Source organism: Lepisma saccharinum, chromosome 14 (assembly GCF_977018435.1).
Source record: "Lepisma saccharinum chromosome 14, izLepSacc3.1, whole genome shotgun sequence".
Classification (NCBI taxonomy): Eukaryota; Metazoa; Arthropoda; class Insecta; order Zygentoma; family Lepismatidae; genus Lepisma; species Lepisma saccharinum.
In genome coordinates this window covers 63094701-63108936 of record NC_139242.1, presented here as the reverse complement: position 1 = coordinate 63108936, position 14236 = coordinate 63094701, and the positions used below count along the sequence as shown (strand labels likewise).

Genomic DNA, 14236 nt, shown 5'->3' with positions numbered 1-14236 from the left:
ATTCGACAGAAACTGTGTTGATCTTTTAGTTTTTAATACACATCACTGTTCGTGCGATAAATTACACAATGCAGTGGTCATTAAGCAATGGTATAATTGAGTTTGGTAAAGTTACGTCAGTCAATATTGCGTATTGTAGCATCACATAGCACAAGCGCTCGTCTGTTTCAGAAGTCAGGAAGGGTCACATGAACCAATCACGTAGCCCTCAGCTTCGTACGCTGGTGTACGAGAGAGCATTTACACGCCTGTTGTAGAGATCCAAGCTTTCCCTCCAGATAGACAGCAAGAAATATAGAATCCTTTATGCCGAACCTGCCCGGCATCCGGCCAGGAAAGGCATTGAAAAAGAATGCTAGAACGAGTGTTGTTAGTGGAGCGTTGCAAGCGGATCGCGAAAAATAGCTATTATAATGCCATGAAGGTCAAACATATATGAAATTAGTCAAGTTTTACTTTATATTTACAGCCATTTACGCATTTTTGACATTTTAAATCTGGGAACGCCGGGCGTACTAGAATGCTACGCCACTGGTAATAACATTGCTTAATGTGTAGATAAACATGAGCATTACGTGTTGGTATGTGTGTATTTTTCATGCGATTTTGCAAAAGACTTTACAAACCCTAGAACCAATGTTCAGCTTTAAATCAATATGTTTAGAGGAATGTACTAAAGATGTTTCTCTCGCAGGATGTTAGTCGTGAGCCAAGGAGAAATGCAGTACCTCCAAGAGGTCCTGCAGGAGATGGAGAAACTGCAGTGAATTGACGATAGTCATTGAGGTATTGTTGCATTTGTCCATTTTTACCAGTAGCTAAGCAGTTGTAAGAGTTGTGCAACAATATCTCCTGTATGACAGTTCAGATTTTGCATATTCTTTTAAATTTTTAATCAATTACACAATTTGAAATTCATTATAAATTTTGTTGAATATAAATCAGGTTATAGGGTTAACTTGTTTATGCTTCATTGTTGTTCAAAGAAGTATGCATGTTATTTTTACTGTCTGAGAGAAAAAAAGATTATCTTATTTAGAGTAGAGTGTAATTTCCAATTTCTTGCTGAGAACAATGACTGTGAAATTATAAGGCTTCACCTGCCTCCTGTTACATTATATGGCCATAGTGGTGATCAAATTTAAAGCTTGTGTAACAATGCAGGTATGAATTTTCTTAACATTACATAAGCTGCACCATGTTCTCAATGTCCCATTAAGTCATGTACTGTCTCCTGCTGGCATTTAAGGGTTAAACATATTGCAAAACCATTCCACTATCATCACACATGCCAGACAACTTCAAAATTTGTCTGCTGAAAATATTTTTCCATATACCATATTTACTCATGTATAATGCACAATTTTTTTTCTCAAAATTTTGGCCTCCAAAAACTGTGGTGCGTATTATGCATAGTATAATTAGGACAGCCAACATAAAACCACACATGTTTTCACTGTCACTGCATATTACATATTTATATAACAACAGGTGCAAATATAAATCACCAGGTTGGGTTTCTTTAGTAATTATAATTTTTATAAAAACACGTATAAAAGTGAAATGATCATTTTCCATGATTTTTCACTTTGTATTGGAGGATTTTGAGAGACTGACAAAAGAGGTGCCGTTCTGGCAGGATTTGACCATGCACATCCCGACAAACGGGATATGTAACATCTGCATTTGCCACGTGAAAAATAATAGAAAATATATTCCTGAGTGCGGCAAATCCATAATGTAATTGTGTAACTGCTTCTCAACTTCTGAAAAGGCCTTTTCTTCGATGGAGCTGCCTTCAACTTTTCTTGTTTCACTATTCTCCTATACTTGCCTCACCATGTCGAATTTTTGAGCCGTAGCTCTGTTGTCGTTTTCAACAATTGAAAACAGCAGTATAACTCGCCCTCTTTCACATTTTGATCTCACTGTCTTCTACTTCAGAATAAACAAAGTGGTTACAGATGTGAAAGCTTTGTGATGCAAAGTGGGGGAAGTGGTGACATCGGTTAGCGACTCCTTGGTCCACATAGCAACAGCTTTATAACATATAACTAAGAAAGCCATTTCTTGAACCTGGATTGTACTGTGCATTATATAAAAGATGTGTTTTTTCGATTTTTCTCATCAAAACCAAGGTGCGCATTATACACGTACGTGCATTATACACACATAAATACCGTATAATAAATTTTGAATATTTTTAATTATTCAAAATAAATAGTACATATATAATTGCTGGTATGAAGGGCATCCAGAAAGTAAGTTTCGATTAGCTATAAAATAAAGAACATCAGCTGTAGTTGATATTTATTGCATTAGTTACAGTAACTAATAGCATACTTTTAGACATTAACCCATACCCTACTTTTGGACATATTCACCACCGCTGTTTGGGCATTTGTCATAGCATGGCACCTAATTTTTGTATGCCCATGTCATGTGCTGTGAAATACTAGAACTATCTATATCGCATTGTCACTGTCAACATGTTGTCCTGCCAGAAACTGCCTCAGCTGAAGGCAGAGATGGAAATATATCTAGGCATGCAGCTGTATGGGGTCATACACATGGGATCAGCTTTCCATGAATTGTCTGCACAACTGTGACCATACTGTAGTTCATGACATCCAGTCCGTACATCTTGCACAATTTCCAGTGGATCTTTGTCAGCATCGTATGGCATGGCAGGAGACTGTACGAGAACTGCCATCTTTCTCCTAGCACCGCCCTAAAACAACTGCCTTCACGGAATTGTGACGGCATTGCAGTCACATACCATCTCTTCCTGCATGCATACGCATGTTGCTCTTCAACAACTAGTGCTGGGTACTTGCACGTTGTTTTGGTTTTCTCCATTTATTGAGTTTGCATGAGCGTATCAATAAGTTTTAGTATATTATCAACATGTGATGTATTATTCTCATGACTGGTAATCTGTCTTTGATAGATTAAGTTGATCTTTGATTTTGTTTCTTACAGCATTCCAAATGATAAAATTTGGGCAGCCACTGAAAGAGGAAAACACAATTCTTATCGAAGATGAGAATTATTTCAAATATAACTATATGAAAGAAAATGAATGTATGATTGTGTCTGTGTGTGTGTGTGTGTGTGTGTGTGTGTCTGTGTGTGCTTCCATGTGCAATAAGAAAATCCTTGTCAATGCATGGATGAGCGAAAAGTATAGATATATACATATATATATTCTTTGGTACCTGCTGTTGGTAGAACCAACTCTCACATATTAATGAATCTAGTGTTAGATTTAATAACATGCGAGAGGTGGTAATTTAAAGAAAATTAATAATGCCACCCATATATTGGATATTGTTGCATGTTTTTCAAGTTACTTGTTTTCTGACAACTGTTACAACATAAACATATGTGGCCTTACTTACGTTGGATATATCATATTAAGAGTTAATATACATATAGATATAATAAGGTTGCTGTAGGAAGGCAATGGATATCATATCATTTCTAGAGATGTGGCTTATTGGTGTTGCCATGCCATTATCCAAATCTTGAAGTGAATGGGATAACACTTATATGTGCAGGAAATTTCTTTGAGTGTTAACCCAAATTTATAATGCAGTTTTTTTAATATTTTTGTTGTAGATGTAAGTAATGTTGGATAGCTGTGTTTATGCAATGTTTTATCTCTGCATTGAATAGCTGCATTTTCTCAGGTATAACTATACTGATAACAAGTTATGGGATAGGTAGGTGGTCATGTGCTTTTATGTAATAATACAAATTTGGAAAGACTGGTCTATTTTCTTAAGTAGGATCACAGAGTAAACCTACTCTGTTTCTATTGAGATAGTATTTAAATAGAATGTTTTAAAGTGAAAATAAATCTTTTTTCTATTTTCAATGATGAATGTGTGCATTTTGGAAGTATCATCGTAGAAACTTTTCTGGCATAGGTGTTTACAAAGCTTGCTAGTAAACTTAGTTGAGAAATCTGCAATACATTTTTAAGCAGCAGTGGAAGTTGAATATGTTTTCACAAACTTTCTAATAGAACAGAAGTGAGAATAATTTTTTATCACTAATACTATTACCTCTGAAACTAGGCTTTTTAGAAAGCTGAAACGGCTTTCAGAATATTATTTTAGATACTGCAAAATGCAGTTTTAGAATGTTCAAAGGCAGATAGAGAGTGCAAACCAAAAAAATTACAAATATTTTATGGGGAATACTTTAATCAGTACGTGTATCTTCCAATACCTCTGATGGGTTTGAATGTAGAAAGAGAAATTACGTATTAAAAGTTTATGTAATTATCTGTGAACATTCATAAGAATAGCAACAATGAATGGTATTGAGGAAGCAGATTATTATTTGTTGAGACATCCAACTGGTAAAACCAATGTGAATTTAACGAATGTATTGACTGCCTAACAGGTCCCATCCCTAGCATGAAAATTTTAGCTTTATACAATCCTTGCAGAATACACTGGGCAAGATTTGAAAAAGTAAAATTTGCAATAGTCCCCTCCTTGCCTACACCATCTGCAGAATATCTTGCTGCCATGTTTATCTGTTTATCTTTCCTCAAAGTACCCATCGCTGCTTTTTTTTATTGTCTTTTGTAGTTTTTTTTTTGTTCCTGCAGATAGTGTTGTGGTGCCCAGCCTAAAGCTCTTGTGTTCCAAAGGCACTTCGGGAACACAGGATATGAAGGAAGTGAGATGTTCTGCAGATGGTGTGGCCAAGGTGGTGAATTTTGTTACAAATTGTAACACAGAGCTCTGTGCTGGTCTCTGCAATGCTATTGGCTGGATCAAACTAACAAGACATAAACAACAAACAAAAGAATAAAAACTGTGATTGGTACTTAGGAAGATGAAGATGGGAGTGAGATAATCTGCAAATGGTGGTGAATTGATTTGTTGCAAATCTTGCCCAAGTGGGTTCTGCAAGAAATGTATTAAACATAATTTTGGCAAGCCAGTGTTAGCACCTATTGAGTCCAGAGATGACTGGAAATGTTTCAAATGCAACATATAAAGTGCCTTTGGGAACAGAACTTGTGCTAGACTCTGCACCCCTGTTTGCAGGAATAAAAAAGGTAAGCCTGCAAAAAACTAAAAATTTAATTGTAAACTTACTAATAGACTCCGCTATGGGTTGGCTTCGTAACATTCTTAGATTATTTTCAGTTTTTATTGCAATGTTTCAATTAAATCTTGCTTTTACTGAAGCAGTCACAGAATCAACATTGCATTTGGCAGATGGTATTCAGTTATTAAATTCAGTCGAATGCACTCCTATATCCAATACTGATACAAGGATATCAGCTAAGCCCTTACATTCTGGAATGTTGAATGTCACTTCTCGGTGCATTTGAATATCAGATTTAACTTGCTTACCTGTGAAAGTAAAGGCTACGTGAACATAATTTGATCAAGATAATAAACTCCCAGAGAGCAATAAAGTTCAATAATGTAAAATTATTAAAAGAGCTAAAGAAATATATTAAACAGACTCTGCTAACTTATTATTGTATGAGCACTTGATCTTGCCAAAATGAGTAAAGTGATTGATATTCATCATGTTGCACTGATTGACGAAAGTTATTTGTAATTTATTAAACTGCATACATTGTAGTGAGAATTCGTAACAGTATTTTTTAGTGTACTTTGCTGCATTGTCTATCACCCCCTCCCTGAATGTATTTCTTTTCCTTGATATTAAAGGCAAATTCAGGGAAAGAACACGTAACCTGTCTTATTGATGCAGTATGTTTTTTTTTGTTGTTGTTTTTATTTGTGGGGGGGAGGACTTACTGGTAGTAATTTCAGTCTTGAAGATTAATTTTATATGTGTATCATCTCTAAATGCATGTGTAGATTTTCAATTATGTTTGGCATCTTAAAGGTTCTTCTCGAATGAAATCAGTCAAAACAAAACAGCTGTGACACCGAAAATTATGAAATTTTTGTAAAAGCATTTACATTATTTTTTACTGTGAATATCTGTCGCTGTGTGTATGCGAGTGTGTGCATTTGTCTTTCATGAGAAATATGTATGTTCTTAAGTAAACAAGAAGCCTTTTTCCCTTTAATGTGTGCTGAATGTATTTTTAATTCATGAATTTCATATATTTTTTTTTTTTTACCCTTGCCACAGTCGACTGAACCCAACTATGTGGCAGGGCTGATACCAAGAGTTAAGCTACTTGCATAAAGTTGTCTTATAAAATCCTACATCCTTATATAATAGCCTGAAGGATTGGTGCAATCTAAGTTGCGTATACTGGCACGCAGAAGTATTGCAATGAATGTTTGTAAAGTAAACTGATATAGTTTAGGCTGAACTCTTAATACCAGAATCAGTGATTATCATTGATACTGATCCTTAAACACTAAGTAATTTAAATGTAAATGTTATGAAAGTTAGAACATAAATATCACATTAAGAGGTCTGTCCAAATTGAGACCATACTTTTGAAACTTATATTCACTGTCTAATGTGATTCTTTAATTTTACTTTTCCATTGCGTCAGTCCATATTGTTTCATTTATGTGTTCGGTACTGTGGATGGTGAATTTTCTGTAATTTCACTTGTATGATTGTAGAGGGATCTTATTGACGTTAATCAACAATAATCTTGAAAAATAGGTGAAGCTTTTTCAAGGTATGGTGGGGACATTATTTCTTATGTAGCTGGATGTATCGGTGACGTAGTGGATGTGGTTAGAACTTATATCAACTGAACAAAATTTAACATTGTAGAATGGGATATTTTCGTAAGACTGCAGAAGTTCATTCTGATTTGTAGACCAACCTAACGAACTTTTGTAAATAATGTGCATTCAATTTGCAATCTTGTGTGTTTCAACCCATGTCTCATCACCTGCTTTCTTTCAGATCCAAAAGCTCTTGACTGATTTCAGTGTGATTTCCCCCCCCCCCCTTTTTTTCTGTTAGTCATGACAAAACTTTCACAGGAACTAGATACAAGTTTAGCTTTTACTGACAAAATTCACCATGAGCACTGAACTCCTCATATAAACGGCTGCATATCATGAAGAAAAAGTAAAGTGCTCCCCTGTGCTTTGCACCATGCCATGAAGGCGTAATGGGGGTGTATAAACAAAATTATATAGATTAACGAAAATGATTGGATCAACATAATAGTATTTAACAGAATGAGAGAAAAATGAAAATTAAATATTAGTTTGGGCTTGGATTCAAATCCTATTTGTATATGCATTGTCCTTTGTGCAAAAACAACTTTATCAGTGTGCAATCTTGGCTTGGCAGGGGGTGAACTTCTCTCAATTGTTAGTGATAATGCTGATTTTCTTGTGGGAAAAAATGCTTTAAGTTTCTACGTCCATTGTGCTCTCTTGTTTTCTGCATGACCTTAAATATGTGTGTGTGTGTGTGTGTGTATGTGTATGTGTGAGAGACTGAGCGTGAGTAAAGAGAGAAGCTGTGGAATGACAGAGACTGCATTTTGTTGTGCAGGGGAGCCCATCATATACCATCGGGGAAACCCTTGAATTAATAGCTTCGTGTAATGCATTTAGCTATTAAGATGATGATGTGAAGGAATAGTCATGCATATATAATCCTATTGTTAGTGGCCTTAAATAGAATGTTATAAAATGTAGTATTTGTAAACAAACAAGTGAGGAAAAAAACATTGCTGTAATTTATTTAATGTAATTTCTTATGTTTTACTTTTTCGTTTTTAAAAAGTGCAGTTGAAACGTGGAAAGTAATGTCTGGCTATGTGTGCGTAGGTGGAAGAACTATAAAGGACATGTGAAATATGGGAACGTAATCTGTAACTGTTTTGTAGGTCTCATTGTTTGTTGTTTGGTTTGTCAGTACAATAATAAAGTGCCTATTAAACACAGTTTAAAGATTTAAATTTGTTTCCACTACAAGCCATATGAGATCAAGGCAAGGTGGAGTGGTACCCCTGTCTGTGGGGTGGGTGGGTAGCTGGTATTGAACATTTTTGTCAAGTAGTTAGTGTGAAAAGAAAGAAAAAATGTCATACATACACATACATACTTGGGTGGGTGGATTTTTTTGTAGGAAGTGTTTGTCCTGCCAAGGCTCTATATGTAAGACATAATTGGTTCACAATTAATTGTTCGATTTCTGTAGAGAGAAGAAGATAATTTATTTTGCATTTGTACTGTGTATCAGTGGATCCCATTCTTTTTAACCTCTTAACTGGGTAATTTCCTCGTCGAAAGCCCAATCTGCCCTGGGAATTTTTGTTGATAAATTGATGAATTTCGTAAACCAATATTTTAGTTAATATTTCTGTGCTCCATGGCATACCATTTAGGTATTGTTTATTCTTTTATTGGTCCTTGTTGTACTTTTTACAATATGCGAGATTTACAACTACAATGATTACAATTACAATGTTTACAATTGCAATGGTTACAAAAGGAATGTTTATATTTAGTTCAGTTTAAAATCATCTATGTTTTTACAATGTCGAGATTTCAAATGAAATGTTCACAAATATATTGTTTACAATTATAAAGTTACAATGTTTACAACTACAATGTTTACAATTACAATGCTTTCAAATACAATAGTTACACCTAAAATAGTTCATAGTTTTAAACTTTTGTCAGTGTGATATGCACGAAAACATGGCACAACGCACAGAGCTTTTTCACAGTCAGGCCACCAATACGATGTTTCCTTTCTTTTTCCATTGCTCCAACATACAACACATCTTCTTGTAGGGTACTTTGTAGAAGTTGCAGGCAGCGTGTCTGGAAAACATCGTCGCATGAGTCGACTTGGTGCTGGACTTCTAGACGGACGGCCCCTGCTGGCAGACTTCTGTACCCCACCAGATGAGGATAAGTTTTCAGCTAATAATACCATGAGAAAATCAAGCCTACACAATTGTCCACCATTTTTCTTGTATAATATAAAGGCATTCAGGCACACAAGATCAAGTAAATAGCGGAACATCTTCTGATAATATTTCTTCAAACGTCGCTTCCGATTTGCCTGAGCCATTATTGCATACGCGATAGAACTGAACGTCGGGCTGTGTTCGTTGCTTCCCGCTAACTCTAACGGTTACAACAGTCTGGAAGTCAGAGCCATCTGGTGAAACAAAGAAGAAAGTAATTTTACGAAGTATCTCGTCATACACAACAGATATCAGGAGTAAGAACATGAGAACGTAGTATCCCGTCATGCCCATTATAAATCAGTAGAGCCAGAACGGAGTATTACGTCATACCCAGTTAAGAGGTTAATTGGGATTGCTTTAGGGAAGGTAACAAATCACACAATTATTTTATATAATAGGCAGACATTCTTATGCATATGACTAGCAATACAAAAATGTATCCCCTTCTCTTTTCTGTTTCAAGAGTGATTTTAAGAATGTAGACGTTCACATAAAGTTTACATGTGAGAAATGAGGCAAAATGTTCCTGGAACCACTACTCTCAGAAATTTTTATGTAAAATGTAAAGAAAATCCCGATAAATTCTGCAAAGAACTGCAACATTTTGAACAAAGAGTTACTTTAAAATTATTGATTACAACTATGACAATAAAACTATAGGCATACTGGAATATTACACTTTTAACGCACAACTTTATGACACCAAGCCTCTCAACAATAAAGCTCGTGCATACATTATGAATGTTGCAAGTGATATAAACACTTATAAACACTTCTTTCCATGTACATACTCTTACTCTTTTCCATCTGTATTAGTTAAGTCACTAGCATGCATTGATTGCCTCTTTCAAATGGATTGGCCTATTTGGATCATTATTTTACATCAAGTTAGTACAATTGTTCTTCAGTCCACATTTTGTGATAATTTGATGTCGCATGATGTGTGTCTCGTGAGCAAACAGATTAATGGATCTAGATAATTTATGTTCCATGAACTAGAATTTGACATATCTTGAGTCCATTAAATTTTATCTTCCTAAGGTTGATAGTTTCTGAGAAATGAGTACAGTTGAATCTCAATATTGTGTTTTTCAGGAAACCAAGATAAGTGGACCAGGAAGGTTGAATATGTAATGAGGGGAAAATACAAAATCTTGAAACTTAGAATTAGGGTTCCACTATGTGGACACAACAATCACATAACCATACTTTTTCATCTTAAGCCAAGCTGATTAGTATTGTAAAAGAAACTCATTGTGCATGTGCATTAATGTATGCCATTTGGTATTGAATATTTATTACATAACATCGATATTGGTATCTGTAAGAAATGTTAGTCTGATTCATTACTAGTATGGACTAAACATATAATAATGCTGTTATTTATTCAAAGTAAAACTATAGAATGCAGACTGTCTTTGTGTGCGATTCCAAATTGGGGCTTATTTTAGCGATTTTGATTGCTCTTTAAGCTATGGGCCCACGTCTAATATGTGCATAAAGTGGAATTCAAATAATCACCTTTTGACTGACTAGTTTCTGCAGTGAAGTGAACTTTAATGCTAAATAGTTTGTAATTGTATAAGCCTCATTTTTGTCAAAAATTGTAAGTAGGGCTTTTCATAAAGAAAATACCTTGTCTTCGTCGACCTTTAGGTTGTCTTTTGGGAAAATGCTAAGGACCCCCCCCCCCCCCCTTGTTTTAGATCATTGCAGAAGGAATTCAACGTTACTACAGTAAAGGCACTTTTATTAAATTATAAGTCACTAATATACATTTTTTTTTTTTTTTTTTTTTTTTTTTTTTTTTTTTTTTTTTTTTTTTTTTGTGAAGTACTGCAGGAGATCATTGCACTTTTGGTACTGACGAGTGTAAATATGCTTATGCCAAAGTTGAAACAATGGATAAAGAGAGAAGATTTAGAGAATTGTATGATGCATAGCCAGTCACTGCTTGCCATGTTAGTCATCTGGGTGTTTGTACATTACTATACCTTGTCACAATTTCTTTTTATATTTCAATGTCATTTTTGATGTGCATCAAATTGCGTTATTCTGTATGTCTATTTGTACATACTTATATGTAATTATAAAAAAATTTATGAAAACTAAAACAAGATGTGTATTTATTTACATGCAAGTTTTATTTTTGTTGTAGTACCTACTGTATTTCAAATTTGTTTAATTATACAGCATCGGCATGGATCAGTAGCATGGTCCAAAATTCCTAAAACATGAGAATTTAGCAAGTCACCCCCAGTTGGATGCCAGTGGACCTAATCACCCCACAATATTGTGGACCTGAGCGACATTTTCCGACCATGTTATATCCAGTGCCAATATTCATTATGATGCTACATCGTTGTTTACAATTTGTTTCTGCAATGAAGATGTATTCTGCAACTTTCATGGCCTTGTGCTAAAGTTCAAAAATTTAGTGATCAGACCCTTTGCAGGTCATTGAGTACGTTTGGCAGCGATGCCTACATTATAGACATGCAATCATTATGGGAAATATGAAAACCTGTGGGGTACAGCTGGAAAATGTCGCTCTGGTCCCAAACTTCATGTGGGGTGTTTATAGGTCTATTAGCACCCAACTGAGGGTGACTTTTTTTATCCTCAACAAATGGGAATTGCAAATATTGGACCAGGTTAATGGATCAGAGATGTATTGAATTAATCTAAGAAACCTATAGAAGTTTTATGTATGTTACAGGTGTCATGCTTCTTAAAAAAGGTAAAGTGATAAAGTGCTCCCCTGTGCTTAGCACCATGCCATGAAGGCGTATAGGGGGTGTGGGGGTAACGCCCCACACTTTCTTGATCCGGTCGTGAGTGGGGGTGATGTGATCAGCACCATGCCCCTGACCGCCTTTACCCCCCAGGGTTTCCCCCAGGTACCCATGTTATTCGATGCTGGGTGGGCGCCGGGGCCGCTTCCTACGTTAGAAAAGTTCCCGGATTTGAACCGGCCGGGGATCGAACCCGGGACCTTGAGCATGGTAGTCAGACGCGTTACCGACTGAGCCACCGCAGCCACGTCATGCTTCTTAAATTTAATAGAATCAGTAATACCTAAAAATTTAGAGAGAATTGTGTTAAGTGAAAATCTGCAATGGGTTTAATCCAAACCAAACAAAACGAGAGTAAAAAAATGTTTATCACAGGCTTGGCATTTAAAACCATTCCTCATGTTACTCACATCCTTTTAATATTAAGGTTCCAATTAGCATCAGAAGTAGTATTGAATACATTCAAGCATGAAGAAACAAGTGTAAATTTTATGCATTGATGCCAGGTAGTAATACTATTTACATAGATATTACTGACAGATTTTTTCATTTTTCAGGTTACGTGCGACTTACTCGCTTGATAAACAATAAAATAAAATACTTATTATTCTTACTTACGTTAAGTGAGTATGCGTTGAGTAATTGATGTTTCAGGGACCACTGTCCCCTTCTTCAGGTCAGTTTATCGGCTTCACGGTTGCCCACGAAGCTTCGTCAATAGCAATGGCAAGGATTAGGTTTACATGAATAGGATAGAATATTGGGATTCCATTACAACTGACATGTAAAATTTCCCCCTATTAAAATCTATTACAACCCCACTGTTATTCTTATTAAAAAAGAATCCCTCTGGCCTTTTGCCGATCACATGTTAACAGTCAATGTCTTCCTTGCGAATGCATGAGGTCGTGAGTGAGTTACATCTCCCCCTCTCTTTTTCCCCTCTGCATTACGTCATTCAAAAGTGAAATGGCATACGACTCGAGCCTTGCGCTCTACGTCTGGGGTAACCTTAAATCCGATTTCCTCATATTCCAGCTTTTCCCATTTTTTCAGCATTCCTATCCTGAGTTCGTCAATGTTACTGTCTTCCCTATTAAGTTTATTTTCTCTATTCCTACATATAAATGATGCCTCACATATACATTTCTTCTAAGTAGTTTATCTTCCTCTCTAAGGACTTCCCGATCCTCGATTTCGTGCTCTTCTTCCAAGACTTGCTCAGATAACCCAGTTCTGGGATTCCTTTCCCTGATATCCGTGAAGCCGATAAACTAACCTGAAGAAGGGGACACAGGAACCCCTAAAAATAACTAAACAATTTCATAACTAAATTATTACAAATGACAAAGCCTGAAACGTTGTCAATTACCCAACGCATACTCACTGAACGTAAAGTAAGAATAATAAGTATTTTATTTTATTTATTGACAGATTTTTTGTAATTGCAAGTATTTGAAAACCATGATAACTTACTTGAAATATACTTTGGGTATCTAAAAGCATGCTAATTACGCCATAAATAAAACCAACGAACTTGGATAGTGTTAAAAGTGTACTTCATGGAAGCAAATTTCAAGTATGTTCAGAACAGGCTAAAATGACACAACTGGTCATTTTAGACAACAATGCTAAGAAATTACAAGTCTATAACTGAACAATTTGTGATACATCAACAAGTTACATTTACTTGGACATTTGATACATTTCTTCAATAAGGTCATCACCAATAATTTATAATATAGGGAAACTACATATGTTGTAGTTTCGAAAAAGTTTCCAGAAAATTCAATAAGATTTGGTGGTGCTTAGTAAATTTCTGTTTAAGGTTGATTCGAGATATATAATTATAGTGGTTTGTTTTTGCATTGTCCATAAATTAATGTGAAATTACGTTTCAGCATGAATGTACATGGCAGAAATTGAATTTGTTAAATTGTTTTAGTTTTCTAGAGGAGAGTGACACAAGTTCTCACAAGGTCAGAGAGTTTACTAGAAACTGCTTGATTGATATCCCGAGAAATCTTTTTCATCATTTGTTGCCAAGAAAGCTTCGAGACAGATTGTAGAGGGTTTTATAGCGGTACTGCTAATTTTGGGGATATTATCTGGAATATGATGGAAAAACTGGAATAGTTTCAGAATGGCTTCCACAAATATATTTCCACTGGTAGTGTACTAGCTTAGGTGGATCTATGTGTAAGCATTCAATTTTTTAAGGAAATGTATTCAAGTACTTAGATTACCAAAGTATTTCTGGGAACTTTTTGAAGCTACATTAAAAATTTCATTGTTTCATCAAATACTGTATTACATATTTACAATAATAAGGTAAAATACTCACTCATCACTACAATATACAATCTACTGTAAATGCTGTAACATCTTGTAGTTTACATATATTTCTTGAATCAATCAAATATCAGGCATTCCTTTGCAAAGGTTTTCCAGAAAAACCTTTTCCAGCAGATTGAAAAGAAGTAGTTTATGTAAGGGGAAATTTGTTTTGACACATGATGTCCAT

At 35.3% G+C, this 14236-nt stretch overlaps 1 protein-coding gene across 1 annotated transcript in view; it reads left to right on the top strand.

Moving 5' to 3' along the window:
- Positions 1-3119, top strand: part of sl (small wing phospholipase C gamma 1) — a 138404-nt gene extending 135285 nt beyond the window's left edge. Inside the window, exons 24-25 of the mRNA XM_083135782.1 lie at positions 695-786; positions 2983-3119. Coding sequence (XP_082991908.1) covers positions 695-772 — 78 coding nt within the window. The 3' untranslated portion in view covers positions 773-786; positions 2983-3119. The remainder of the gene's footprint in view (positions 1-694; positions 787-2982) is intronic.
- Positions 3120-14236: the final 11117 nt, after the last annotated feature.